The following is a 25994-nucleotide window of genomic DNA, read 5'->3' on the forward strand; positions in this document are numbered from 1 at the left end:
GTTAGAGACGCTACAGGGGGTCAATTGAAATTTATGTTAAATGGTGGGTCTCCCTTAAGTAGAGATGCTCAAGAATTTACTACTAATTTAATTTGTCCCATGTTGATCGGTTACGGGTTAACTGAGACGGTCGCCAATACTACCATCTTGGATCCTGATCATTTTGAATTGGGTGTCGCGGGTGATTTAACAGGTGCTGTCACTGTCAAATTGGTTGACGTGCAAGAATTAGGTTACTTGGCAAAGAATAATCAAGGTGAAGTTTGGATTAAAGGTGCATGTGTAATGCCAGAATATTATAAAAACCCAGAGGAAACCAAGAATTCATTGACTAAAGATGGATGGTTTATGACGGGGGATATTGGTGAATGGACACCAAATGGACATTTAAAAGTCATTGACAGAAAGAAAAATTTGGTCAAGACTTTAAACGGTGAATATATCGCCCTGGAAAAATTAGAAAGTGTGTACAGATCAAACCAATACGTTCAAAATATTTGTGTGTATGCTGATGAAACTAAAGTGAAACCAATTGCTATCATTGTACCAAACCAAGTCCCATTAAAGAAACTGGCCAAACAATTAGGTGTCATGGACGAAAATGAAACTGATATTGAACCTCATTTACAAGATAAAAGACTAGTAAATGCCGCCTTTAAAGATATTTTGAAAACAGGTAAATCACAAGGTTTGGTAGGTATCGAATTCTTACAAGGGATCGTCTTCTTTGATGATGAATGGACTCCACAAAACGGTTTCGTTACATCAGCACAAAAATTACAAAGAAAGAAAATTTTAACTGCCGTGAAAAATTTGGTAAATCAAGTCTATGCCTCAACTTAAACTTAATCAATCATTTCATTCCAATCCCATGATGTCTCCTGCGCACAACCAAGGAGTTTTGCTATAAATCATCCCAAGCTTTTTTTGTCAATTGCTTTTGCTTATAATTGTCATTTTGTTTTTAGTTTATTTCTATATATTTATGTGCATATTGAATGCTGCTTCAATAACAGAAATATTTACCTTACAATACATTACATCACATCATTTTATTTATTAGCTTTTTTACTATCTTATTTTAAACCCCACATGATGTTTGGGTGTTAAAATCAATTCAGAATTTCATTAAAATTTAAACTGGTACACGCTAACCTATAAACTATTCAACCAAGCATAACGTTACCATATCAAGTCACTTCCCAAGGATAAACAACCCATACCTTTCACATGAATGCATCATTAAATAACCCGGAAACTACCGTGTACGTTGGGAACATTGATCCGAAAGTTACCAAGGAACAACTATATGAATTGTTTATTCAAGTCAGCCCCATCTCCAAATTAAGATATCCAAAGGATAAAATACTACAAATGCATCAAGGATATGCATTCATTGAATTTTATACGGCGAAAGATGTTCAATATGTTATTCAAGTGATGAATAATACAGTTGCATTATATGATCGGTTTTTAAAAGTAAGACAATCTGTACAAAATCCCACTAGTAGTATGGGAGGAGCAAATACGTCTGAAAATTCAAATCAAAGTATCGTATTACCCATTGCCAAGTTATTTGTTAAGAATTTAGATGAAAGCATTGAAAATCCACAACTAATAAAATTATTTCAAAAATTTGGTCCTTTATTTAAGGATCCAGAGATTTTTTTTCTTTCTAATGGGAAATTAAGATGTGCTTATATTTATTTTAAATTTTATGAAAATTCTGACATGGCTATTGCTAAACTAAACAATGAATTGATAGTAAATAAAAGAATTAATGTCGATTATGCATTTAAGGAAAATACTAGTAATAAAAATGCTAAATATGGAGATGATGTGGATAGGCTACTAAACAGGGAAGCCAAGAAAAATGGAATGATCAAATAGACTTCGTGTGAGTTGAGACTTTTCTTTCAGGAAAGAAAATTTCGACTGGGGAATTTCTTGGACATATTCGAGATCTTCTGTAGAAGGTGTCGTAGACTGAATTCCATTCCAAACAGGCTTTTTCTTGGAATGCGGAAGTGAAATCAATATTATCGCATACTGCTTTAAATTCTGACCTCTGCAAAGACTGCTCAATTGTTTCACCGTAAAATGCACTATAATGCCAAGGTTTCATCAATGGGTTATCCGAATAATGAATATATTTTGCTTTTTCGACGATTTCATTTAATACATCCATGTTCTCCCTTTTTTGGCCATGCAAACTGTATCCAAGCAGCCCTCCATTAAATAATGGATACTGTTCAACGTTCTTTATTGTTCCTGTAAGTAGGTTATATCTATCAAATGGTAGGATCATCACTTCTGGTTTGAAGCTCACGGAATCTGTTCTGAAAGTTTGGATTTGTTTTAGTACGGTATTCTGTAAGTTATATAGATCTGCATTTAGTAAATCCATGTCATATTTATTTTCTTCCTCAAACGCCCTCGGTATCAAGATGTCTTTTATATATTGGAATGTTTTTGTCGAAGGAGTTATTACCATCAAATCTGATGCCATTATCAGTTGGCCTCTTGTCTCTCGATTTATTTGTTTCTGCAGTATGTAAGTGATTGAATCATCGGTGGCATCGGCTAGATCCTCAAGAATATTATCAGAGTGAGCATATAAAGAGGAGGGTACATCAGGTAACTCATTATAGTAAAACTGTTTATATGAAATTAGTTTCTTCAGCTTCTCAAGTTTTCCATGTAAAGGTTTAGTGTTTCCATTATCCATAACAAGATCATCAATGTTTTTCTTTGAAAGAAACCAATATGTCAATGTTGCAGCAAATTTGATATGGTCAGGAAGAAAAAATAATTCATCCATATTACCTTTAATTGTTGCATCACTATCAAAATATATTATTCTGTCAAAATCTGTTTCGTTGAATGCCCACAATTTGGTATAACTACTTGACCAAGTATATTCAGTTCCTATTTTGTTGGATATAACTTCAATCGGTTTAATAATAACTTGATCATTATCAATATTCCTTAGTTGGGTCAGTAAATCATCAATTCCTGAATTGTGAATGTTAGAACCTAATACATATGTCTGATCCATTAATAACACTAATTTCGCCTTTGTTTTAAACTCTTCGCTCAAAGACTTAAAGGCCAGCAAAGTGGAGCATAAATATTGTATATCACTCACATATGTTACATATGCAAATCTTTTCCAGTTTATATGTTGGTTAGTTTGGGCCTCTAAATATAATTGATCAATAATTTCTGCCGGTATCTGCTTGATATTGTTTGGATCATAGAAAGTGAACTTAATTTTGTTGTCATTACTTCCTTTTCTTAGAAAGAACAACGCTGTCAATAACAAAGTTACCATTAAACATATTCGATTTTTTTTTTTATTGTGTAGCATCTGTACCTACCTATTTCCTGTTTTATCCGAGGCCTATTGTTTATCGTTCTACCTCGAGAAATGGACCCTTAAAGATTTCGAAGACAAATAGTTTGCATTGTCAGGATCTGCACTACCTCAACCAAAAAATTGGACGAGTCCGGAATCGAACCGAAGACCTCTCCCATGCTAAGGGAGCGCGCTACCAACTACGCCACACGCCCAGATATTTTATATTTTTTGGAAATAAGGTGACCGTTTCAGATTAAACGTAAGATCACGTGGAATACAATCAAAATAAAAGACCTCCGGAAGGCTTAACTGCTCTTAGTCGCTAAGAAATCATAAAATTGTACTCTATGGTTTCAAAAATATTTCCATTAAAAGACATAACTTTTCTTCTATCTGTTTTCTATTGAAGAAATGAAGAGATCCATCTATAAAAAGTAACACTTTTTTCATAGGTTACAGATATAAACACTGTTTAGATACAATAAAAAAATTATTTTTTCTGACGTTATACGGCGTCACAAAGCTGGAATTTCTTGACACAAGAGCTATATATATATACCCAAGAGAAGTATAAATACTCTGTTTGAATTTTCTTTAAATATTGAGGAGAATAATATACTCTTTTCTTTCTTTGCTCTTTTAAAATAGTCCATTGCACACAAGTAACAACAAATCCGATAACATAATGAAGTTCAACAAGATTCTGATTCCTATCATTGCCCTCGGTGGCCTTTCTTCAGGGCAAAACGTTTCTACGAATAATCAGACTACAGCCAATGCGGCACTAAAAATTGGAGATAGGAATAGTGTAATGAATGCAGGGTTAGCCGGATTGGCAGTTGCAGGGGTTATAAGCTACTTCTTATAGTTTTTATTTCCTCAATTTTTTCCCTTTCTCAAGTTAGGTTGTTAACAAACTTATTAATTTCCTACCTTCTTCTTTCTTTCGTCCCATATAAACCCTCTAGTTAAATTTTGGTTATATATGCCAGTTGAATAGTTATTTTAATAATAATATTTTTTTTCTGTTTTTGAGAATCTCTATAAGAACACTTTTATTAAAGCATTGGATACATGATATTATTATTTACTCATTATCCTCCTTATATAATATATATCTGATTAGCTGATCGCCTTCTCTTCTTAATAAATCAACTTCATGCAATTTCACATCCACATGGTACTTTCCCTTATATACAATTAGTGAATCATTATCTAATTTGATTTCACCAAGAAACCAAAGATGCATTGGGTGATTATGTCCAAATCTATCACTGATGTAATCACCATCATTCGAACCATTTTTTAATGGATATTCGTATTTAAATGAATCGTAGACTTTTTCAGGTTCGATAATCTCAAATAAATCATTTTTATTCATACCAATATATTTTAGAGCTGAATTCACGGTTTCAATGAAGCTAATTGATTTATAGGTAAACCTCCATTGGAATAAAAAGGGTAGCCTATGCCATGTATGTCTGGTTTGTTGTCTATTTCTTTTAGAATCTGGCCTGATGATAGCACCAAATATACATGGATCTTGGTCTTCGCACCATATCTTAAATTCATCTTCTTTGATATTATTGGGCAGTTTTAGCGGTACCCCGTACTGGTCTTTCACCATTTCATGCTTTGAAAGCTTTTCCAATACCCTAATTCTGGAAAGGTATTCAATTTGTTGGGTATCTATCTTTAGCAATTCTGTTCTGCTCAGTTTATGGTATTTAGATGCAGGATACAAAGGATAAAATATTTCTTCCCTTAAATAGAGTACTTTATAACCTAGTCCATATCCAATTAGAAAACTTGAAGCTAAAGTAAGAATTATTATCGTTGTTTGCCTTCGACGTCGGTTTCTTTGTTGTCTGATTGCTTCACCTATGGTAGTAAATTCATGATTTTGGTTGGCTTCTGTATCTTGTTTCGTAAAAAAATGTTTAGAATCAACAACTTCAGTTTGGGAAGTTTTGCTGAATGGAAACTTTATTGAGAATTGTCTTTGTTGAATAACCATCTTATGTGATAATCGGAATAAACCGACATATTGTGTCCTTAAAAGGCACTGCGAAACCCAGCGGGGATTGCAACTTCCTTTTAGATATAGTGAAAGCATAGCCCTAAATAATTATGCAGTACTTCTCTTATTCACCACTAATTTCAGATTGTTATACTGGACTGGAGTGTTTTATTGATTTTAATGAGATCCCTTACAAACGCTTTACATGTTTTCTTTCCATGGAATTTTCCTCGGAACAAAATATCATTTTAGCATCATAATCATTAATATCTGTATATCATCAGAACACTCAAAATCAGTAGATTCTATTAATCAAATTTAAAAAAGATAAATCTCAAAGGCTTATAATAAACTAACCATGTAAACGCAATAAAAGAAAAATTTTTAAAATGCTGTTTTGTTTATGCTGTTATTTATCAATTACATAATTGAGAATATAGAGATTCATTCTTCATCACTCCCTCCTAAAACAATTTTGGCCCGTTTTTGTCTTTTATGAGCATGAGAATATTCACCATTATCATCATCATCATCATCATCACTTTCATCAGAATTTCCATTCGATTTTTCATCTTCGAACCTTTCTGGTCCATCATCCAAACTATCACCACTAACAAACCCTTCATCGTCGTTATGCTCATAATAGTCACTGTTATGCTCCTCTGCAGAATGAGCATCATCAGCATCGTCATCTATAACCATTGGGGTAACGCCATCCTCATTATCTTCCGATTCCGGATCATCTTCTATAAATGAATTGAGATCTGAAGCGTCATCTTCTGACCGACTTTCTTCTTGACTATAACCATCGTTCTCTTCGTCATCCTCAGCTTCATTATCATATATAGTGTTGGTATTTCTTCCTTGATTTAGATGAGAGTCGTACTCAGATTCAGATTCGGATTCAGATTCGGATTCGGATGATCCGAGAGTAATTCTCTCCGTATTCCTCGAATGTCTAACAAGATCATCATGAATCTCTTCCAGTTCACCTGAACTATATTCTTCATTGTCAAGTCCCACTATGACTGCATCATTTGTTCTTAAATTGGTGCTTAAATTGTTATTTGCGACCCTATTCCTTAATCTTGAAGAGCAATGTGGACAAATGTTCTCCTCTTCAAGGTCATCTGGATCAATCTCCCAATGACAATTACTGCATCTAGGAATCCCATCATCAGAATCATCTACTATTGCTGTTGCAGAATTTTTGAAAATACCATCAAATAACCTATCATTCTCTTTATCTAAAGAATACTCTAAGAGTTCTGCCTTTTGTGTTTCTAATATCTTCTTAAATTCTTCATTTTCGGAAACTTTCTTCTTCTTCTCATTTATAGTATCAATTATAAGTTGTAAAGTTTGTTGAATAAAGGGATTCAAGTTTGGAGTATCTGTAATATCTGATCTACATTGCGGACAAGCTAGCTCCTTCTTAGAGTTAGTACTGATCCATGACTTCAAACACCCGTAGCAGTAATTATGACCACATGAGGTCATCATAGGTACAAACATGTATTCAGAACAGATAGTGCATATCGCCGATTCCAACAATTTTATGATAAGTTTATTTTTTGTTTTGCTGCTTCTATCGACTACTAACTTGCTTAGTGGATCACTCATTCTTCTCTTTGTTAAGCGGGTTTATGGAATTATGGTTTGCAATAGTGTCTTTCTACCAACACGAATGATAATAACACTCATTAGTTTCTCATGCAAGCATCGGTAGCTATACCAAAATTCGATTTTTCAAAATTTTTCAGGAGCGTTACACGCCTTTAGTTTTGACGTCAAAATGATCGTTACAACTGAAGGATAACTTGATACAAGTGGAGCATTGTATCACCAAATATACTTACTTCTTTGAGGCTGATCTAATCAACATTGTTCACTATAAAATAAGTTTTATTTAAATACATAACTTAAGGTTTAATGCAGAATCATGAACATGCCTATTTATATTATTTTTTACTTCCTTCAACTTTTGGAAGATTTTTCAATATGTTGAAAAGTTCGTTAGAACCATTGATATGTTCTTTGGCATATGTTGAAGTTGTATCGCCCCCATAGACGACACTATGACCAAAACGTAAAGAGCCTCTGTTCATCTCTTCTTTCAAGAGTCTGAAAATTGGTTCAATGACAGGGGAAGAAGAACCTGTTACTAGCATGAAATCCATATCGTCCTGAGTGTTACCAGTTTGGTTAAAAGAGTTGTCGGATTGTGTAACAGGTATTGTACTATTGTCAAATAGATCTGTGGTGTTATTGTAGAATTTCAACAAAAATTGAACTGCAGCAAGGGATAATCCAGTCTGTTGAACGAAAACAATATTCTTGTGAACATATGCATGAATACCGCTTTCATCAAACAAGGTGTTAATATGGGTAATGGCATCACCAACGACGCTTGATACACGCTCTTGATCTTCTGCATTTTCTGTATGGAATCTTATCATGGAATCTGCTACTTTGAAATATGAACCTGGTAGTCTTTCTACTTTATCATCAAAGATCTTAACAACTTCACTTTTCCAATCAACTTGCTCCACAATATTATACCAAGAGCTGTTTAGTCGAACGTAAGCACCATTTTCTGCGATCAATCCAATATTTAAAACACGACTGTATAGACTTTCCAGCGTACTTTTTGAAAAGGAGTTCATTATAAATACAATGTTCTTTGTAGTTAGATCGTTTAAAATGGAAATCATTCTTGGCGTTGGAGGTTCCGAAATCTTTAAAATAAACATGTGTTTCTTCGATTTCTTATAATCAGCATATAAAGTATCATATGCTAGGTTGAAAACAGTTGATCTCTCCTTATTGAATTCCCATGCTGTATTAATGTTTTGTAAAGAAGTCAATATCCAGTTATCAGAATCGTTATTTATAACACTCTTCATCATTTTTTTCCAATGACGTCTCTTTTCCTCTTTGGTCATTTGTAAACCAATCTTGATACTATCTGCTGTATGACGAATATCCCATGGGTTAATTAATAGAGCACCTTCTAGAACTGAAGCACTTCCTGTAAATTCAGATAATAATAATGGAGCATTCTTCTCTTCTGAACTAACAATAAATTCATGGCAAGTCAAATTCATACCTTCTCTCAAGGAATTAACAAGGAACATGTCAGCTTCACAACTTAAAGCTAGATATTGAACGAATTCTAAATCTTGATGTAAGAATACCACAGGTTGAGAAACACTAATATTAGATGATAATGAATTGATTCTATCCACGACAAGCATAATTTGACGTTCCAATTCTGAATCTTTCCCAGCCCCGATACAAATTTGCAATAGCACAACTTTTTCAATATATTCTGGGTTCTCTTTTAAGAACCTTTCAAAGGCAAGCATTTTCTTATGTAACCCACGGATACGATCAAATTGATCACGACAAACAATTAATCTCTTGCCTTGCCATCTTTCTCTAATAAGATGTCTCCATTGTAAAACTTTTTCATCCTTTAATTGATCATTTAAAGTGAACATATCTATTCCTACAGGGGTATACTTCACGGAAACAATTTTCCCATTAAATTTCAACTCATCAGTAGCAACATCTGCCATTAATAATCTATTAGCGGTTTGAAGGAAATGTCTTGCGTATTCCTTAGTTTGGAACCCAACGAAATTAGCACCCAAGATACCTTCTAATATCTTTTCTCTATGAGCAAAACACCTGAACACTTCACTACTTGGGAAGGAAACGTGAAGGAAAAACCCAATCTTGGCGTTTGGCAAGACTTTTCTTACCATTTCAGGGACCAACATTAGATGATAATCATGAATCCATATAGTGTCACCAGTTTTATAAACACTAATAATATTATCGGCAAACTGCTGATTCAAATTCTGATAATAATTCCAGGAATGGTCTTCGAAAGCCTTTGAATTTGGATTATCTGGGATTTGGTAATGTAACGTTGGCCAAAGGATTTGTTTACAGAAATTCTTATAGGCACCTTTAAAAGTGATATCATCGGTGATAACAGCGGTAGATTGATATTCATCAGCTAATGTCTTTGTAATCTTCTTTGAAATCTCTTTGGGAATTTCATCAGTGGGGATCCCTACTGTACCAACCCATCTCACGTTATCCTTAATGGTTTTCTCATTCAGGGCGGTATTAATTGCATTCTTTAAAGCCCCATTACCCTTATCTGTGGGGACGATCTTCCAAGGTAAATGTCTGAATAATTCATGGGAATTCCTCATCAATTGAGCTTTCAATTTGGCATTATCTGAAAAGCCACCGAATTGTGGAACATTATATTTCTTATTTGAAGAAGAATCATCCTCCAAATCTGAATATGATTCATCTTCCTTGCTTGCACTATCCTTTTGCAAATTATCGCGAACTACTGGGCTCAATGTATCGCCATGAGTCCTTGAAGTGTTGGTTTGGGAGGTACTCAAACGTGATTCATCGGGCAACAAAGCGGAGTTGGACAGTTCAGGTGTTGGAGAGGTAGAATTTGAATGAGAAGTTGTTCCTTCACTTGTCTTTGCCAACTCGGAATATTTCAAGTTTGAAGTCGATTTAGTGGGACCAGCTTGCATTCTTCTCATGGATGGCAGTGTTCCCTGTTGTTGTTTCACTTTTGCAAAATTAACAACTGCAGAGTTCACATCTGGCACGGCCCTTGATTTTGGGGTAATGACAGTTCCCTTGGTCATGCTTGATTGGTTATATTTAGAAGATGAAAGGGAATCTAGACTCGTTTGCGAAGCGTTATTATTGTTCAATACAGAATGAAGCAATAATGATTTATTGACATTCTTAAGAAGACTTGCAGTTGGGTCAGGAGAGGTACTTGTTGGAATAATACCATTAGTAGTGTTATTCACTGGTGCGGGAGCAGGTGCAGCTACAGTATTATTGGTAGTTTGTTGAGCACCCGGAGCAGAAGTGATTGAGTAGGCTGGAGATGCAATTTGATCAGAGGCAGTGTTGGGAGAGGAAAAAAAGTCCTCGACGGAGACAGAGGAGTGCAAATTATTATTTTTCATCACTGAGCTCAAGCCTGGGACATGCAACCTTGGAGTTCCTGATCCAGTTCCATGAGCAGTTAAATTGGACATGAATTGTTCCGAAGACACCAATTCATCGATTGTAGATGTTGGGTTCAAGGGATTTATTGCTGGTGGTGGTGGTATAGCGGTACCCTTCTTTGATGGTTCAGGAGATGGGGAATGAGCATTCAGCATGCTCTCCTGAGATAAATTGTTAGCCAGGAATGGCGAGTGGGAATGAACGGAGCTTGATCTTTTCTTCCTAATGCCATCATTGGTATTTACCTTGATCAAGTTAGATTCAGCCAGTTCCTCGGCAATGGTTTCAGGCCCATTTACTTCGAATTGGGGGGAATAAGGCAGGAATAACGATGCAACGATTAGCGTCATCTCTAGTCTCTAAAGATTTTCGTTGTTGAGAGTGTTTAGTTTGCTAGATAATACTCAGAGACTAATCTTGTGGTCTTTATATATGGTAGAGAGAGTGAACGTGTCAGAACATTCCAGGGCAGCATCAGTTCCCTTCCAGTTACGTCTTTTAAACCAACCATTTGACAGTACCCCTTTGCACATTGCGAGCGATTACGTAACCCAAGGAGGGGGCCAAGGAGGGCAACCCCTTTCTGATGGGTATACGACATTACGTATGTACATAGCCATATATAAGTGGGTCTATTGACTCAAAGTGAGCCCATGAGTAGGTCCCTCCCTATCACATTGCCCTTCTACACACATGGATTCTCTTGCTAGTGTATATCGTATGTCCACTTTGACCTTGATTAATGTCTTTATAGAAGGCGCTTTAACGTGAAGTTGAAAAAACTGCCATGAAGAATTTATGAATGACGACTGATGGATTTATATAACGCACAGGGGAACAGTAAAGCAAGTAGTACAAGATATCAATAATGGATACTTCAACTGTGTTATTTTTTACTTCGGTGATACTAGGGTTCCTAGCTCTTAAATGGTTCACTAAGAACTCTCAAAATTATCAAAACTTAAATACTGAAGCCGCCGGTGGTGATTCTATTACGATGACACATGTCACTGAGACGATAACTATAGAGGGTAAGAAAAACGATGAGGAACCTAAGGCAGCAGATGACAAGGTTAAAACAAAAGATGGCAGGAAGAAACCAATTAAGAAGAGAATTGTCACTCGTGATATGATAGAGGTAGTAATGATCATTGCTCCATCTCTAACTGAACAACAAATTAGAACCGACTTGGAAAAGACTGGTTCAATTGAAAAGACTGTCGAGAATTTCTTGAGAGGTGATAAGTTTACCGAATCACAAGAAGACGAGGACCAGAAAAAAAGCAGTCAAATACAACAGGAAGAGGATGAAAGTGAAGATTTATCTTCTTCTTCCTCGTCATCATCTGAAGATTCAGATGATGACGATGGTGAAGGCGATGGTGAAGGCGACGATGATGGTTTTTAAATCACTTCTTTAAATAAATAAAAAATTTCCATATTTCCTATTTCATTATATAAATATTGCATCCATTAATGGCATTACAAAGTATTTACTAGGGTTGGTTGAATTCTCTTTTTTTCCTTCGATGGTGAACCTTTTTCTGAAACTACAGTAATACTTTCCTTCTTGGGTTTCCTAGACTTATCGTCTCCTTTCTCCGTCTCTGCAATTATCTTCCTCTTAACTGGTAAAATGTTAATAATATCTGTTTTCCTTCGCATTGGTGATGCTGATGCTGATGAAGGCGTTATAGATGATGATGATGATGAGTTCTTATTAGAATCCTGACAATTTATCAGCTTATTAGCATTTATATATTGTTCTCTTTCTTCTATCGTCAATTTCTCACCAAATAGATTTTCTTCAATGGTAATATAAGAACAGAATCCATCCGTAGATGATACCATTAACATATTCCCATCTTGTGACCAACTTAAATCCGTTAGTGCTGTATAATGAAGGTTCCCTATTATCGATATTGGCTTCACATTAACTGTATCGTATATTAACACTTCATTGGATGTAGCGACAGCATATATCAGTCTGTATGGTAATTTCAAATATGGCTTTTTCGTCCCCTCCTGTTCCTCATGTGTTAGTTTATAAAAATTTGGATTGAAGGAAACCACTAGGGCTGGTTTTTTTAAAAAGGGCAATATCATCACGGGACGATTATTATTACTATTTTGTTTTATTATGGCTCTCGTGTAAATGTATACTGCATTACTGATTTCTCCCTGGTCGTTAGAATTAGAAGTGGTATGATTCTTAAATATACCTGCCGGTATACAAAAGATGCTCCCACATGGTGATATGGTCAATCTTCTGAAAAACGAAGGTAATGATTCATTATGGAAAAGAAATGAAGTTTTCAAATTCTTATAGTCTAATTTGGTCTTATCGTTCTCATCGTCACGTTGTGGAAGTTCACCTTTCATAATTCTGTTCTTTAATTTCAATTTATCAATGGTATTGCTATCGCTATCCCATATTATTTGATATATATTTACCGATCTATCTGCTGATTGAGAGAGAATAAATTCATTCAATGGATCCCAGGTAACACCTTGCACATAATGGTTATGATCCGCATATGTGCCCAACAATTTCCCTGATTCAATGTCAAAGACACGAATTGAGTTATCCATGGATCCACTAACCACATATCGATCACAGGGAGACCAATCCAAATCATAAATTTCCGATGAATTGGAACCTGGAGCACGTAATCTTTTCCACACGAACCATGATTCCTTATTATTTTCTTCATCGTCTTCAAATGTGCTCCCAAATGGTTTGGGTACAGAAGAATCGACGGGAGCAGCGGTTTCACCATTCTGTTCGTTTACATCTTGTTGTTTCCAAAGTAAGATTTGTCCATCATCACCTGCGGAGGCAAGTATCGTACCTGGGGAGTTAAATTTAACAACATTGATTGCCTGTTCATGTTGAGTTAAAGAGGACAGAAAGTCAATGGTGTCAATCTTATTCGTATCTTTTACTAAATTTAGATTCCATGAACGTATCTTATTATCACCTCCTGCCGTTAATAATTTTTTCTTATTCGGTGAATTTGGTTGGAAACAAAGACTATAGACAGGTTGAGATTCATGCCAATATATTTGCAGATTTGATGCTTCCATGATTGGTTCTACCGATGGTGATGGTATATACTCTATCCTGGTTTATTGATGGTTTCTTGTATTAGACCCAACTCCAGTTTCAACAACAATTTTTTTTCAAATCATTGGGACGCGTAACGTTTACATTAGTGCATAGAAATTGACGCGTAACCCATGAAAAATTCATTTAATTCATGAACGTACCATAGATAGATCGATGGATACAAACTTTCTAGATACTTGTTGAAACTACTCATTAAAGTAGCCCCTTCAAGGTTACTTGACAGCAACTAGCCAAGACTCCCACCACTTCTTACTGCATGGCGAGTGGTCGCTCGGGGACACAATCCCTCAAACTCTCCCCACACACCCTCGAGGGATTGGTTATACGCTTGTGTCCCTCGCCTCCTTACGGTAGTGTTGACTCCCCTGATTATGAGTGAATATACTCCACTCTATATGTCATCTCGAGGTTCTTTCTCTTATCGAGCATCGAATGGCAAAGAATAGTCTCAAAACGTGGGTCAGAAACTGAATCCGAACTCCGTGGGTCGGGTTACTCGAGGATGCCACGCGGCCCCAGAAACCGCCGCAGGAGACCCTGGAAGGGGCAACCGGTTTCTAAAAGCCGCACTTGAGGGGCTGTTCCAGTTACATAATATAATAGCTCGGGTCTCCATTATCTCGTTACATGATACAGCCCTGAATATTAAGGTTGATTGTTCGGTGTTCCTTGCTCCTTCCTTACCTAAGACGGATGTGAATCCCTATGAGTAGGCTACTCTTGTAGCTCAGGATCCTTGTGGTTGAAAACATATAAAAGTGTACCATGGTAACAAGTTATTGATATTCTTTTATTATGTTTTATTATTATTATTTATCATACTTTTATTATTAAAACCAATCAACGAATACAATCTTTTAGTATTTAATCAAATTTTAAAACAAAACACTTTGCATTCAATTCTATCAAAACAAATTACAAGTTTAAAACAAATTAATTTAACGTCAATGAACGCAACATTCGCAGAAGTTGTAAAATCATCTGGTAATCGTGCAGTTAGATCAAATCCTCCACATGATTTGGATTTCCATTTAACTGAACAAGGTTCAGACTGGTTGTGGGCTTTGTTCTCCATCTTCGGTTGTTTAGCCGTTGTTTACATTGCCTTCTTCTTTATTGCAGAAGCTAAGGGCACTTCATTAACTAAATACGCATTAGCAACAACTTTATTGATTTCAATGTTTAATGCCTTTGGTTATTTCACATATGCTTCTAACTTAGGTTGGGCTGGTATTCAAGCTGAATTTAATCATTTACATGTCCATCCAAGTATTACTGGTTTATCTCCAGGTGTGAGACAAATCTTTTATGCTAAATATTGTGCATGGTTCTTATCTTGGCCATTATTAATCTTCTTAAATGAAATGACTGGTATGTCAATCAGTGAAGAAGGTAAATTAGATGAGTTAAGTGTTGTGGATACTGTGCATTCATTATTATTCCAAATTTTAGGTACTGAATTTTGGGTTGTTTCCTTATTAGTGGGTTCTTTAATTAAGTCCACTTATAAGTGGGGTTACTGGGTCTTTGGTTGTGTTGCAATGTTACTTGTTGAATACATTTTCATTAAGAGACAATTTATTGATTTAAGAATCAGAGGCTTTACTATGTGCATGCATATTACTTATTTGATCATTATGTGGTTGTACTTCATATGTTGGGGTTTATCTGAGGGTGGTAACAAGATTCAACCAGATTCTGAATCTGTCTTTTACGGTGTCTTAGATTTCTGTATCTTTGCAGTTTATCCAGGTTACTTGTGTTTCATTGCTCAACATTATGGTAAAACCCCAAAGATGTCAATGAACATGAAGAGTCCATTCCATAAGCATCATGATGATGAAGAAGATCAATATGAAGCTAAGGAAGTTGAATCTTCCTCTCCAAGAAATTCAGGTGAAACTCAAGTGCAACCTGAAGAAGAACATGAAGAAGAACCTCAAGCTCAAGTTCAAGCTTAGGAATATCTCCTATCTTAAATAACGACTTTAATGCCTAATATAATAAATAAAATTCAAAGTATATATTCATTTTAAAAAAATAATAATTTAACATTTAATTCAATGGATTTTTTGCAATCTCTTTTGATATTGTTTGCGTAGTCGCGCTAAAACAAAAATTTTCGTGGTATAAAAAGCTCTCGGTAAAAATGGATTTTATTTCTCTTACTTTCTTGTCAATTCTTCTTGTCTCGAGAAGGATAAGCAAACCAAAAGGGTAAATGCTCGGCAATACCAGCATCAAGATCAGGATCTGTTATCAGTTGATAACTTTCATTGATTTACTTGTTGTTGTCGTGCCCAGTGTCTTAGCACATCAGTCAAATTCCCAACAGACTCAATTTATTACATATCTGTTGGAGCCGTTATTGTGCTGATATTAAATGTACTTAAAGAAAATCAATTTCATTCTGCCTTTATTTTTATGGATTTTTCAATCCCATTGGAATAAAGGATAAAATTGTCTTGAATGTTCAAGATTTAAGTTTTCTCACATTTCTATACTTTCGTAAACTTATTTTTTCTCGAATTTTCTTTTCATTAATTGTATTGTAAACTTTTTTTTAAATCAACGTTTGAATGATTATAATGTCAAATTTTGAACATCTTAGGGGACATCTATGTTGTATTACTTTTTACCTGTCTTGACCTTCCTGCGATGACAAGATAACGTTCATATTAATTTTTTTATCTAAACCGGGTAATATGTATCGAAGAAAAAAAATACTTGCTTCACTTAACGTTACAATTGAAAACATCGAAAAGAAAGAGAAGATCAAGGTTCAATATTCAAGCACGAACTTCAGGTCATATTGATTAAGAACTTCGGCTTTCAATAGTAACCTTAAGTTGTTTTATTGAAAGAGAAGCCATGTCCTTTGTTCAAAAACCGGCAATTGGTGCCGATACAACTGCAGATTATTTCAACAAAATGTCCTTTTCATACATAGAGTACTTTATTAGAGAATATCAATCAACAAGGACAAATATTGAATCTGTTGCGCTTTCTAATTCCAATGTATTTCCTAATAAGAGTTTTACAAGGATAAATGAGTTCCTAACTTCAAACAAAGAAATATTTACAACATTATCATCTTTCAATAAAACTAGTGCCAAAGAAAGACCAGCTTTTTCCAAAACACTGAGTTTAAGGGGATCAACTTTCCAAATCAGCGATGAAAAGTTACATAATTTGGCATGGGATGTTTCGAATTTTCTAAATCTGAATTTCCAAGAAACGTTAAGAATTATTCTTCAACACAATGCCATTAATAAAATAAATAATAAGGAGGAAACATCATCAAAAATACCTGATCTTATCATAGACGTTTTGAACGAAAGGAATTCCATTTCAGAGGTAATGCTAATCATGTTAACTGACAATAAATTGCCGGTAATTAATGATGCATTTTTCAAATCATTTACTGGTGATAAAAGAACAATCACTTGCATAGATCTCATCCGCGTCTTCAAATCATTAGTCAAAAATTTTAATGAGAAAGGAAATAATGATGTGTTCAGTGAACAATTGTCTGATGATATCTTGATAGACTTAACCAGCTCTAGAAATTCTAACAATTTGATTTATATGACGAATATTTTGAGAATTTTAACTAACTTATTCCTGAATACTTCATTAACGACTGATATCACTTTAATGTGGACTGAATTGGCCTTTGATGCAGAAATTGTCACCTTTCTAAGAAATCACCCAAATTTGGAATCGATTTTTGTTGTCAACACTTTACTGGTTTTAGGGTTAGATACAACGTCTAATTCTATTAATATTACTAACGCTAATTATTTCAACGATAAAGAAACATTCAAGGCATTACAGACGATGTTCATGAATTCAATGACATTGGAGGATCCTGTCGTTAATCCAGTACTCTATTACATGTGGTCATTTGTATTGTTCACTAAATCATTTATCTTAGAGGAAAACATGGATGATACCTCTTTATTGGATTTTATACAGTTTGTTTTTGAAGAGTCATCCATTTATGAACTGACAAATGCATTTGCTAAGCATGCAGAAGATTTAAGTGTTTTTCAATCCTTACAAAATATATCTATCCTGTTATCATTTGATCAATTATACCCCATCATCCTACTATCATTCTTAACTTTTTCTTTGAATTTTATACCTCTTAATGTGGAAACTTCAATCCTGATCAAGGTCACTTTGAGCAATGTATCACAGGAGTTCGTTGAAAATTTTCTTACGAATGAGCTATTCGAGAAGAAATTTGCAATATTAAAAACGAAATTACCGCTAATAGATGATGCCCTCTTACCTTTAATTAACATTGTATCGGTCCATCCAGAGTTTGCAAATTTTGAACTAAGAGAATTGAAAACGTATGCAGCAACTGTCAAGTTAGGTGAATTGAACTATGATTTACAGGATGATGATTCCGATCTGATCGTTTTGAAAAAGGAAGCTTTGTTACCGCCTCCTTTAGAATCAGATCCAAGCATATTATTATCCATACCAGAAAATTCAAGGGCTAGTATCGTTACCACTGACCCAAATGACGAATCATTGGTCATATTTTTGTATGACTATAATGGTTGGGCAATGATTGGTAGAGTTTTGACTAATCTGTCGGATAAATTTACTGCGATGGGGGATGATATGGATAAATATTCCAAAGATTTGATGATATCCATAATAGAATTAATATCTTCCACCGTATCCTCACAGAATTTATCTGTACAAACCTCAAGCGAAATATTGCAATATTTATCTAAATCTGTTGAAAATGCGGATATCGTCTCGTTGTTATTTAGAATACTTGATGTGTCTTTAAACAGAAGAAGTTACGAGGTGCTGTCAGCTTGTATGTCATTCCTTAACGATTTAATATCAAGCTTCCCTAATCTTGTTTGGACATATTTGGCTCGTTCTAATTTATTAGATAGATATGGAAGGACGGGTTTTGCTAATACGATTCTGGGTACCATCGAATTAGCAAATGGGGATTATCAGTTCACAATTTTGCTAATCAAGTTGACTGATTCTCTGGTTACAGAGTCGTTATTGCAAGATTCGAGCATTGTTGCCAAAACCAAAAATGATATATTAGAAAAACTGATTGCACATCTACTACACATATATGAAAGTTATCATTTCTGGAAGTTTAACGACATTAAACAAAGATTCGAAATTGGTTATCATCTCACCGATGTATTTTCCAAGATCGTTTATAATGTTTATGGTATTGACCCACTATCTGCACCAACTGATAAAATCACTAATATTTTAACGCCATCCGGTTTTCGCATTATTGACACATTCCTAAGTGGTCAGTCACCGGATTCTCTTGCAGCTTCTACTCTGCTAAATATATTAATCTCTTCCAAAATAGATCAGATATCCTTTAAGGGTAATAAATCATTTGGGAGCATGTATTCAAAACTGATAAAAAAATCATTTCAATTAACAGATCTGCTAATATCGGTTAGGGGTTTATTGAATATGTCACCTAGTACTTTAGAGAAAATGCTTTTTAGCAACTCTCAGAAACTGGTCGATATTTATAATTCTGTTTATGAGTTAAAATCAGCAATTATTAATTTATTGGACGTACTGATAGGTGCTCCTTGGGATGATAATTATCCTTTCCTTCTCTCTTATTTAGGTGAAGCACATTCTGAGCTATTATTCGACAGTATAGCAGCAGACTTACAGAGCGCATTAGAAGACTATAAACTTTCAAAACGTATATATCCTTTGTTCAGTACGTTGATGCAAAGCAAACAAGACGGTTTGGCTATTTTATTTCTCACAGGTAAAACAGCTTCTAATAAATCTTTTAATGAAGAAACCAAGGATATAAAAAGTGCTTCAAACAGTTCCATATTCACTATCTTGAAACAAAATGCATTGAGATTGGGTGAATTGCCAGAATCGGTTGGTAGTAGGCTACTTGACGCTATTGCCTATGCATTCAATACGTGGACTAATGCAAGAATCCTAGATAAAGATACTGAGTTCATTAGTGCTTTAGTGAAGATATTAAATACATTTGAGCCACAAAAATCTGGTACTGGATTAACAAAGGAAGAAACAGTAATTCTATCGAATAGATACAGATTGATTTCCAGAATTGTTGAAATTTTTGCATTGTATCTATATACCTCCTCAGATGTCAACTCTAAAGTGTATGAACTTCTGAACCGTGATGATCTTTCCAAGATCATTAAACCGTTCTTCCAGATTGATGGTTATAACCAAAAACTACACGATTCTATCAATGAGAACTTTGAGCGCTATTGGCCAAAGTATAAGCTATCAAGTTTTGCTTTATCTCCACTCTCAAAAAGTGTCCATACGTTCCAAAATAACGCCTATGACATCGAAATGATGGATCAACTCTTTAGTCAGGATGAGAAATGGATAGGAAATGGGCAGGAAAAAGGTTTCCGTGAAGATGTTATAATAGCCTCTTTAAACTTACAGTATGTCCATCATCAAATCTCAGCAGCTAAAGCATGGGGTGCCCTGTTGACCACCTTTTTGAAAGTGACTACAACAACGCCTCTGAAAGATACTTTTCTCGATATCACGTCATACTTCCTTGATATCAACATCAAACATGGTATTGGAAAGCCTATTTTCAAAGAATTATATTTGGAAAGGATTGAACTGTGTTTCTACATCCTGTTTTCAATGCAAGCTACATCTAAAATGATTCCAGAGAAAACGTTAACCGATTTACTCTCCCAATTGATAACCATTTTCAAATCTGACGATATTGATTATTTGGGTAATCTGTCAGTTTCAAACAGAAGCAATAACTTCTATAAGCCAATTTTACGATCAATCTTGATTCTGCTTTCTCTTGCCACTACTGGCAAACATTTTGTTGAGTTAACCTCAGACCAGTTACTAGAATGTTTTGAGTGTGCTTTCTCGAAAGGTGTCCATCTGATACTTTCTGAAATTCTATCAGACATGAATGCAGCTGCAATCACAAGTAAAGAAACCGTTATATACAATTTGGGCGAACGTATTCAGGACTTGTTTTTGTTACTATCATTGTTTTCCAAGATGAAAGCACTGAGTCCTCCAGAAACCTTTAAAGCTGTAATGGCGTCCTCCTTGGATGAGATTGGGACCATGAAAGTCATTCTGAATCTATATTCAAGTGCACATTCTATCAATGTCAATGATGAGCCTATCATTGGGCATATTGTATTGACATTCATTTCAGAGTTATGTACAATACAGGCAATTGCTGAAAGGTTCATAGCCAATGGCTTATTCACTGTCCTTCTCGAAAGTCCACTTTCTGTTGTCATTCAAAATGGAAACATCAAACCGGAACTACAGGCAAGACTACATAACATATGGAGTAACGGCTTACTATCAATTATTCTACTATTATTAAGTGAACTTGGAACAAAAGTGTTGCCTGAATGCTGTCTTTTTGTCTCTTATTTCCATAAGCAAATTAAAACTGCTGTATTCAGCTGGTCCGATAATAAACTTGCAGTCTCAACAGCTTTAATCAGAGAGACGACTCAATTGGTTCTTTTACAAAAGATGTTAGATGCTCTAGACTACAAGAAATACTTAAGGAGATCAAGAGTTAATACTGTAAATGCAGAAGATGATTCTGTGGAGTTGGTAAGAGGACTGGATAGTGACTATGAGAGAAAGGACTTGAGCGTGGTTTTGAACAAGCTTTTAACACACCCAAAATATTTAAATTCACGAATTATACCGTCAAGCTTAGAAGAGCAACACCTTCTAGAAGAGGAGGGTACAAGACTGGAATTTGTCAAGAAAATCTGTAAACAGATTAAAGAGTTGCAGGAATCTTTGTTTAAAGAATTATAACTAAGGATTATATATAGACTACATCTATCAATATTGTTAACATCATCTATTTTTTGAGTTTCGTAAAGTAGGATACTATTTTAGTTACAGGAGAAGGAAATCATGAATGAATTCATCAATACACATCGTTGTGTCTATTTTTTTATCTTTTCAATTATTAGTAAAAATTGCATACAGAAAATCAAAACAAATGTAAGAACTGAGCTTATATAACTAAAGTTAAAGTTACGTATTTTCTTAAGAATGCTTCTTTTCTATATAAAAACAATTACGAGAGAAATATGGTTTTCACAGGCATCATTTTCAAACAATGGTGAATACATTTTTAAAATCAATTAACTTCAAAGGGAACTTCAAGCTCAAACGTTTGATTCCAAGGATTGGAATCGATTGGACGATATTGGAATGGTTAAAAGTGCCTCGATAGTACGATCAAAAAAAGGGATATGTCACTTGGGAAAAAACAGGTCGTACAGAAAGCAAAATAAAACTATACTACTGACGATCTGATTCAATACCTGTTCAACTTTATTTGATGACCTTGTGAGTAATTATTTACAATCTTTTATTTGGAAGTTGCCGAAAAACTTTTCAACGAGTTTCCAGTTAATTCTAATCCGACTAACTCAAGACCCTTACACACTTTCCATTTGCAGTCATTTCAACTTTAAGGAAAATCAGAAACTGTCTCTGGAAGTGACATGAACATATCCTCTAGTTTTCCCACTGAGCTTTTAACTTTTCCGGAAGAGCATGACAATTGTTCCATTTATACCCAGATACTTTATAATTCAGCATCGAAGTGCTTAAGACGCTACCACTTAACATCCATCCGAACTGAGCTTTCTCCGCGGAAAACGTCTTTTCATTTTTGACAGATGTAAACAATCTAAAGACTCTATCTTTAAAGTCAGTTGCAAGGACTATACAAGCAAACTCAGAGCACTAGTATCACTTATTCAGGCCAGCATTGAATGCTCGTAAATAAATTTTAATGTTAGAGAATGTCTGGGCAGTAATTGTAAGATTCAAGTATCTTTCCACCTTCATCCTTATAACGGTTTTCTCACATTATTGGAGTTGGGTTTATTTGTGTGGTTCCCTAGGTACACTAGGTATACTTTTATACTTTGCCGTGTCCTCTGTGTTTCCTAGCATAATACCTCCAACGCCAAAAAGGCTGAAATGGTATAGGCAAAAAGTGACTAAAAAATCTTCCCTACAAAATGGATCCATAAAATCGCCAATAATTAATGATGATATTAATGTACTAATAGATTTGATTATCAGAGATTTCGTTTCATCGTGGTTTGGAAGAATTGATGCTACTGATACCACTGAATTTCCAAATACTGTCCGTTTGTTGCTATCGAATGCTGTTGAGAAGTTCCACTGCTATCTGATGAATACCGACCTTCTAAACTTATTGGTAATAGATCTGATTCCCCTGTTTACCAAATATCTTAATAATCATGCAATTGCTAGAGATAGTGTCTTAGACAAAGGTTTCGCACAAACTAAGGCTTACAACAATCTTGATCTACAGATAGCCGTTGAGTTCAACAAACATTATAAAATACACAAATCAATATCTTTTAGAGCTCATGATCTCAATAAAGACGTCGAATCACATCTTCGGGAATCAATTCAAGACTTACTTCCTTATTTAGTTGAAAAGGAGGAATTGGAATCACCGTTGGTTTCCATTTTGCTAAGAGAAATTATTGCCATATCAATATTGAACCCTTTGATTCAAAAGTTCTCTGACCCTGATCGATGGAACTTGATGTTAATCTCATTGGGGGAGAAAAAGTTGGAGGAAAGAACACAAATGAAAGATATTAGAAGAATTCTTAGAAAAGAATTAGAAGATCAAAATAAAGTTAACACACAGCCGGTACTTTTGAAAAATAATGTCCAATATCCTCATGTTGAGTTGGAATTGAATTCAACAGGGAAGCAATTTGAGCTTTACCTAAGGCAGATAAGTTCGCTTTCATTGATTACGGATTTAAATGTTCAGAAATTTGTTTTAATGACAAAGTTATTGGAAGTAAGGAAATACCCGGTACTTTCTAAAGAAACCACGACCTTCAAGAAGAGGCTTTTACTTTCACTCAATTTGATTCAAACAAAACTTACTTATGAAGATCCTCGGAGGAATGGGCGAGGTGTGAAAAATGATGGTAGTCATCTCAAAGATGATAAACAGCTCTTAGACGATTTCGAGTATTTTTTGGATTCTATTTCGCTAGACGATATTCTGGCGGACAGAATATGCTCATCATACTTTGAGGGATATCTGAACTCATTTCCAGACAAAAGAGGTGTTACATTTTACAGATATTGGAAAGAAATAGAATCGTTGAAAAGTCCACTAGATGATCTCTCCATGGAAGATTCATTGGTTTCGTTTTCTCAAAAAGAGTTGATGCATTTACGAGAAATTGCTACTCTATTCCTTGAAGGCGAGGAACTTACTGCAATGGAGACCTTAGATGATGGTCTTACCAGTAACATAATTTTATTCATGAAAACTCCCAAGGACGAAGACATTCAACCATTTATTTTAGTTCGAAAAAGTATGTTTTTACTACAAAATGAAGCTAAGAAGGAATTGAGTAATCATTTTTTCCCTCACTTTAAAGGAGATAGATCATTTTTGAAGATGATTTCCTCGGCTGACTTTACGAAGAATGATATTTATCTCAAATACTTTAATTCAAATAGTTTAGAAAATGAAATAGTATCTTCTATGGATAGGATACCAAACCCTGTGCGAATTTTAACGAATCCATGTATAAACGAAGCACTAGAAAGTATTGTAAACACTCACAAAACAAGCGATAATAGGGAATCAACTATTTTGAATTCAAATAAAAGTGGAACCCCTTTTGAACCGCCTAAACCAAAACTGTTTCAAGAAGGGGGTGTGACTGATTATGAAGACCTCGATACTGTCATTGAGCATGACGATACAAGTATAGTTTCGAATTCAAATGTATCAATGTCATCTAATGACACCAATATTTCACAAGAACAATATTTCGACAGGAGTTTCAAACTTGTCAATACAAAAGAAGAAATTGCAAAACTAACAATATCAATTGACCAAATTTTTCAAGAGTTGGAACTGCTGAAACATCTAACTTTGAAGGCAGAATTGACGAATAATCAGAGCCAGTTAATGCTACTAAAAAAATCAGAAAGATCGTTGACACGAGATTTAAAAGGTAGAGAACTCCTAAAGCAACAATACTTGGTCCAAGAAAACGTAAATAGCTTATTTGGTAAAACACAAATCTGCATTCCATCATACTTTATTGATAATCATACTCTCAACTTGAGAGAAATCGCATACTACATTATTAATGTTAGACATAAGTACAATGATCAGGTAACGACATGGGAAATACCTAGAAGATACAATGAATTCTTTATGTTACACTGTTACCTAAAGAAGAACTACAAATCTCTAATGAAGAATCTGGATGAGGAAAATGACATATTTCCTGCAAAAGTGAACATGTCTTTAAAATATCATATTTCTAGCACATTTTTATATGAAGAAAGGAAAAAGATGCTGGAATCTTATTTAAAGTTATTACTGGATATTTCAGAAATTTGTAGAGATGACATCTTTAGAATGTTTCTGACTTCATCAGCCCCGTTTGCCGTAAGAATGAACTCCGAAAATGTAACCCTTATGCACGGACACCAATCTTCCTCGTCTTCGTCATCAATTAATAGTGTTAACTCTCGGCTGGGAAGTAAAAGTCGAGAAAAAAGAAAGAGTTACTTGGACGAGACTGAGACGAGAGAGGCTGATAATGTCACTGAAGCAAATTATGCCATATCTGATGACAATGGTCAGTTACATTCAACAAAAGGCGCCACTTTTATGTCTGGAAGGAAATCAATAATTAAACCAGTTTGTGATTTATTTATGTCAATTTTCCGTCTCGATCGAAGTAATAGCAATTGGTTACGAGGCAGAGCCATTCTTACAGTGTTGCAGCAATTGCTTGGCGATACAATTGAAAAACACATCAAGAAAACACTAGCCAAATTACAGTCAGAAAATCAAGTGCATGATATTCTGATATCATTGAAGGATAGTCTATGGGGACCAAATGGTTCATTTGAAAGAAAAAGGAAACATGGATTGGAGCCCCCCAGGACTGAAGGAGAGAAAGCGAGGACGTCCGCAGATTCGCAGATCATAATACAGCAGTTATTTACCGAGTTGTGCGGGAAAGTTGTAGGTTTACGAACTTCTCAAGAGGCCGCTGTTAGGCTCCATGGATTGCTCCAGAACAAATACTTGACCTCTAGCTTGTTACTCGAACTTTTTGATGTCATTTTGACAGAAATTTTTTTTGATAGTCCAGCAGAGATTGTACCAAGCAAGTTATAATAGTTAATACTATAATTATATAGTTATCTAGAAAATACATTATACATAACCAGGATAACGTGCCTGGATCAAAGCAACTCTTAACAGAAAAAATCGGCCTTTTTCTGAAAAGTGTTATTTCAAAAAACAGCCCAAAAAACCCTTAATTCCA

The 25994-nt window shown here is 34.9% G+C and overlaps 11 protein-coding genes and 1 non-coding gene across 12 annotated transcripts; 6 read left to right on the plus strand and 6 right to left on the minus strand.

Moving 5' to 3' along the window:
• Positions 1-1230: 1230 nt before the first annotated feature.
• On the plus strand, positions 1231-1890 carry HSH49 (U2 snRNP complex subunit HSH49; the record flags this gene model as incomplete). Its single annotated transcript, XM_003674507.1, has 1 exon — positions 1231-1890. The coding sequence occupies one exon, from the start codon at positions 1231-1233 to the stop codon at positions 1888-1890; it is 660 nt and encodes a 219-aa protein (XP_003674555.1).
• Positions 1883-3370, minus strand: GNT1 (glucose N-acetyltransferase; the record flags this gene model as incomplete). Its single annotated transcript, XM_003674508.1, has 1 exon — positions 1883-3370. The coding sequence occupies one exon, from the start codon at positions 3368-3370 to the stop codon at positions 1883-1885; it is 1488 nt and encodes a 495-aa protein (XP_003674556.1).
• A 130-nt stretch (positions 3371-3500) lies between these two features.
• Positions 3501-3573, minus strand: NCAS0Btrna12A. Its single transcript has one exon. It is a non-coding gene; the product is annotated as a tRNA-Ala (tRNA).
• A 473-nt stretch (positions 3574-4046) lies between these two features.
• NCAS0B00970 (uncharacterized protein) lies at positions 4047-4229 on the plus strand (the record flags this gene model as incomplete). The annotated part of the gene is made up of 1 exon (XM_003674509.1): positions 4047-4229. One exon carries the CDS (start codon positions 4047-4049, stop codon positions 4227-4229), a length of 183 nt encoding a protein of 60 aa, XP_003674557.1.
• A 219-nt stretch (positions 4230-4448) lies between these two features.
• AIM39 (Aim39p) lies at positions 4449-5477 on the minus strand (the record flags this gene model as incomplete). Its single annotated transcript, XM_003674510.1, has 1 exon — positions 4449-5477. The coding sequence occupies one exon, from the start codon at positions 5475-5477 to the stop codon at positions 4449-4451; it is 1029 nt and encodes a 342-aa protein (XP_003674558.1).
• Positions 5478-5825: 348 nt separating this feature from the next.
• PSH1 (ubiquitin-protein ligase PSH1) lies at positions 5826-7004 on the minus strand (the record flags this gene model as incomplete). Its single annotated transcript, XM_003674511.1, has 1 exon — positions 5826-7004. One exon carries the CDS (start codon positions 7002-7004, stop codon positions 5826-5828), a length of 1179 nt encoding a protein of 392 aa, XP_003674559.1.
• Positions 7005-7342: 338 nt separating this feature from the next.
• On the minus strand, positions 7343-10798 carry TSL1 (trehalose 6-phosphate synthase/phosphatase complex subunit; the record flags this gene model as incomplete). The annotated part of the gene is made up of 1 exon (XM_003674512.1): positions 7343-10798. One exon carries the CDS (start codon positions 10796-10798, stop codon positions 7343-7345), a length of 3456 nt encoding a protein of 1151 aa, XP_003674560.1.
• Positions 10799-11316: 518 nt separating this feature from the next.
• Positions 11317-11856, plus strand: CUE4 (Cue4p; the record flags this gene model as incomplete). Its single annotated transcript, XM_003674513.1, has 1 exon — positions 11317-11856. One exon carries the CDS (start codon positions 11317-11319, stop codon positions 11854-11856), a length of 540 nt encoding a protein of 179 aa, XP_003674561.1.
• A 74-nt stretch (positions 11857-11930) lies between these two features.
• On the minus strand, positions 11931-13535 carry CAC2 (Cac2p; the record flags this gene model as incomplete). Its single annotated transcript, XM_003674514.1, has 1 exon — positions 11931-13535. One exon carries the CDS (start codon positions 13533-13535, stop codon positions 11931-11933), a length of 1605 nt encoding a protein of 534 aa, XP_003674562.1.
• A 990-nt stretch (positions 13536-14525) lies between these two features.
• Positions 14526-15539, plus strand: NCAS0B01030 (opsin family protein; the record flags this gene model as incomplete). Its single annotated transcript, XM_003674515.1, has 1 exon — positions 14526-15539. The coding sequence occupies one exon, from the start codon at positions 14526-14528 to the stop codon at positions 15537-15539; it is 1014 nt and encodes a 337-aa protein (XP_003674563.1).
• Positions 15540-16449: 910 nt separating this feature from the next.
• On the plus strand, positions 16450-21426 carry NUP188 (Nup188p; the record flags this gene model as incomplete). Its single annotated transcript, XM_003674516.1, has 1 exon — positions 16450-21426. The coding sequence occupies one exon, from the start codon at positions 16450-16452 to the stop codon at positions 21424-21426; it is 4977 nt and encodes a 1658-aa protein (XP_003674564.1).
• Positions 21427-22420: 994 nt separating this feature from the next.
• Positions 22421-25843, plus strand: MDM1 (Mdm1p; the record flags this gene model as incomplete). Its single annotated transcript, XM_003674517.1, has 1 exon — positions 22421-25843. One exon carries the CDS (start codon positions 22421-22423, stop codon positions 25841-25843), a length of 3423 nt encoding a protein of 1140 aa, XP_003674565.1.
• Between the last annotated feature and the right edge of the window lie 151 nt (positions 25844-25994).

This window comes from Naumovozyma castellii, chromosome 2 (assembly GCF_000237345.1).
Source record: "Naumovozyma castellii chromosome 2, complete genome".
NCBI lineage: Eukaryota > Fungi > Ascomycota > Saccharomycetes > Saccharomycetales > Saccharomycetaceae > Naumovozyma > Naumovozyma castellii.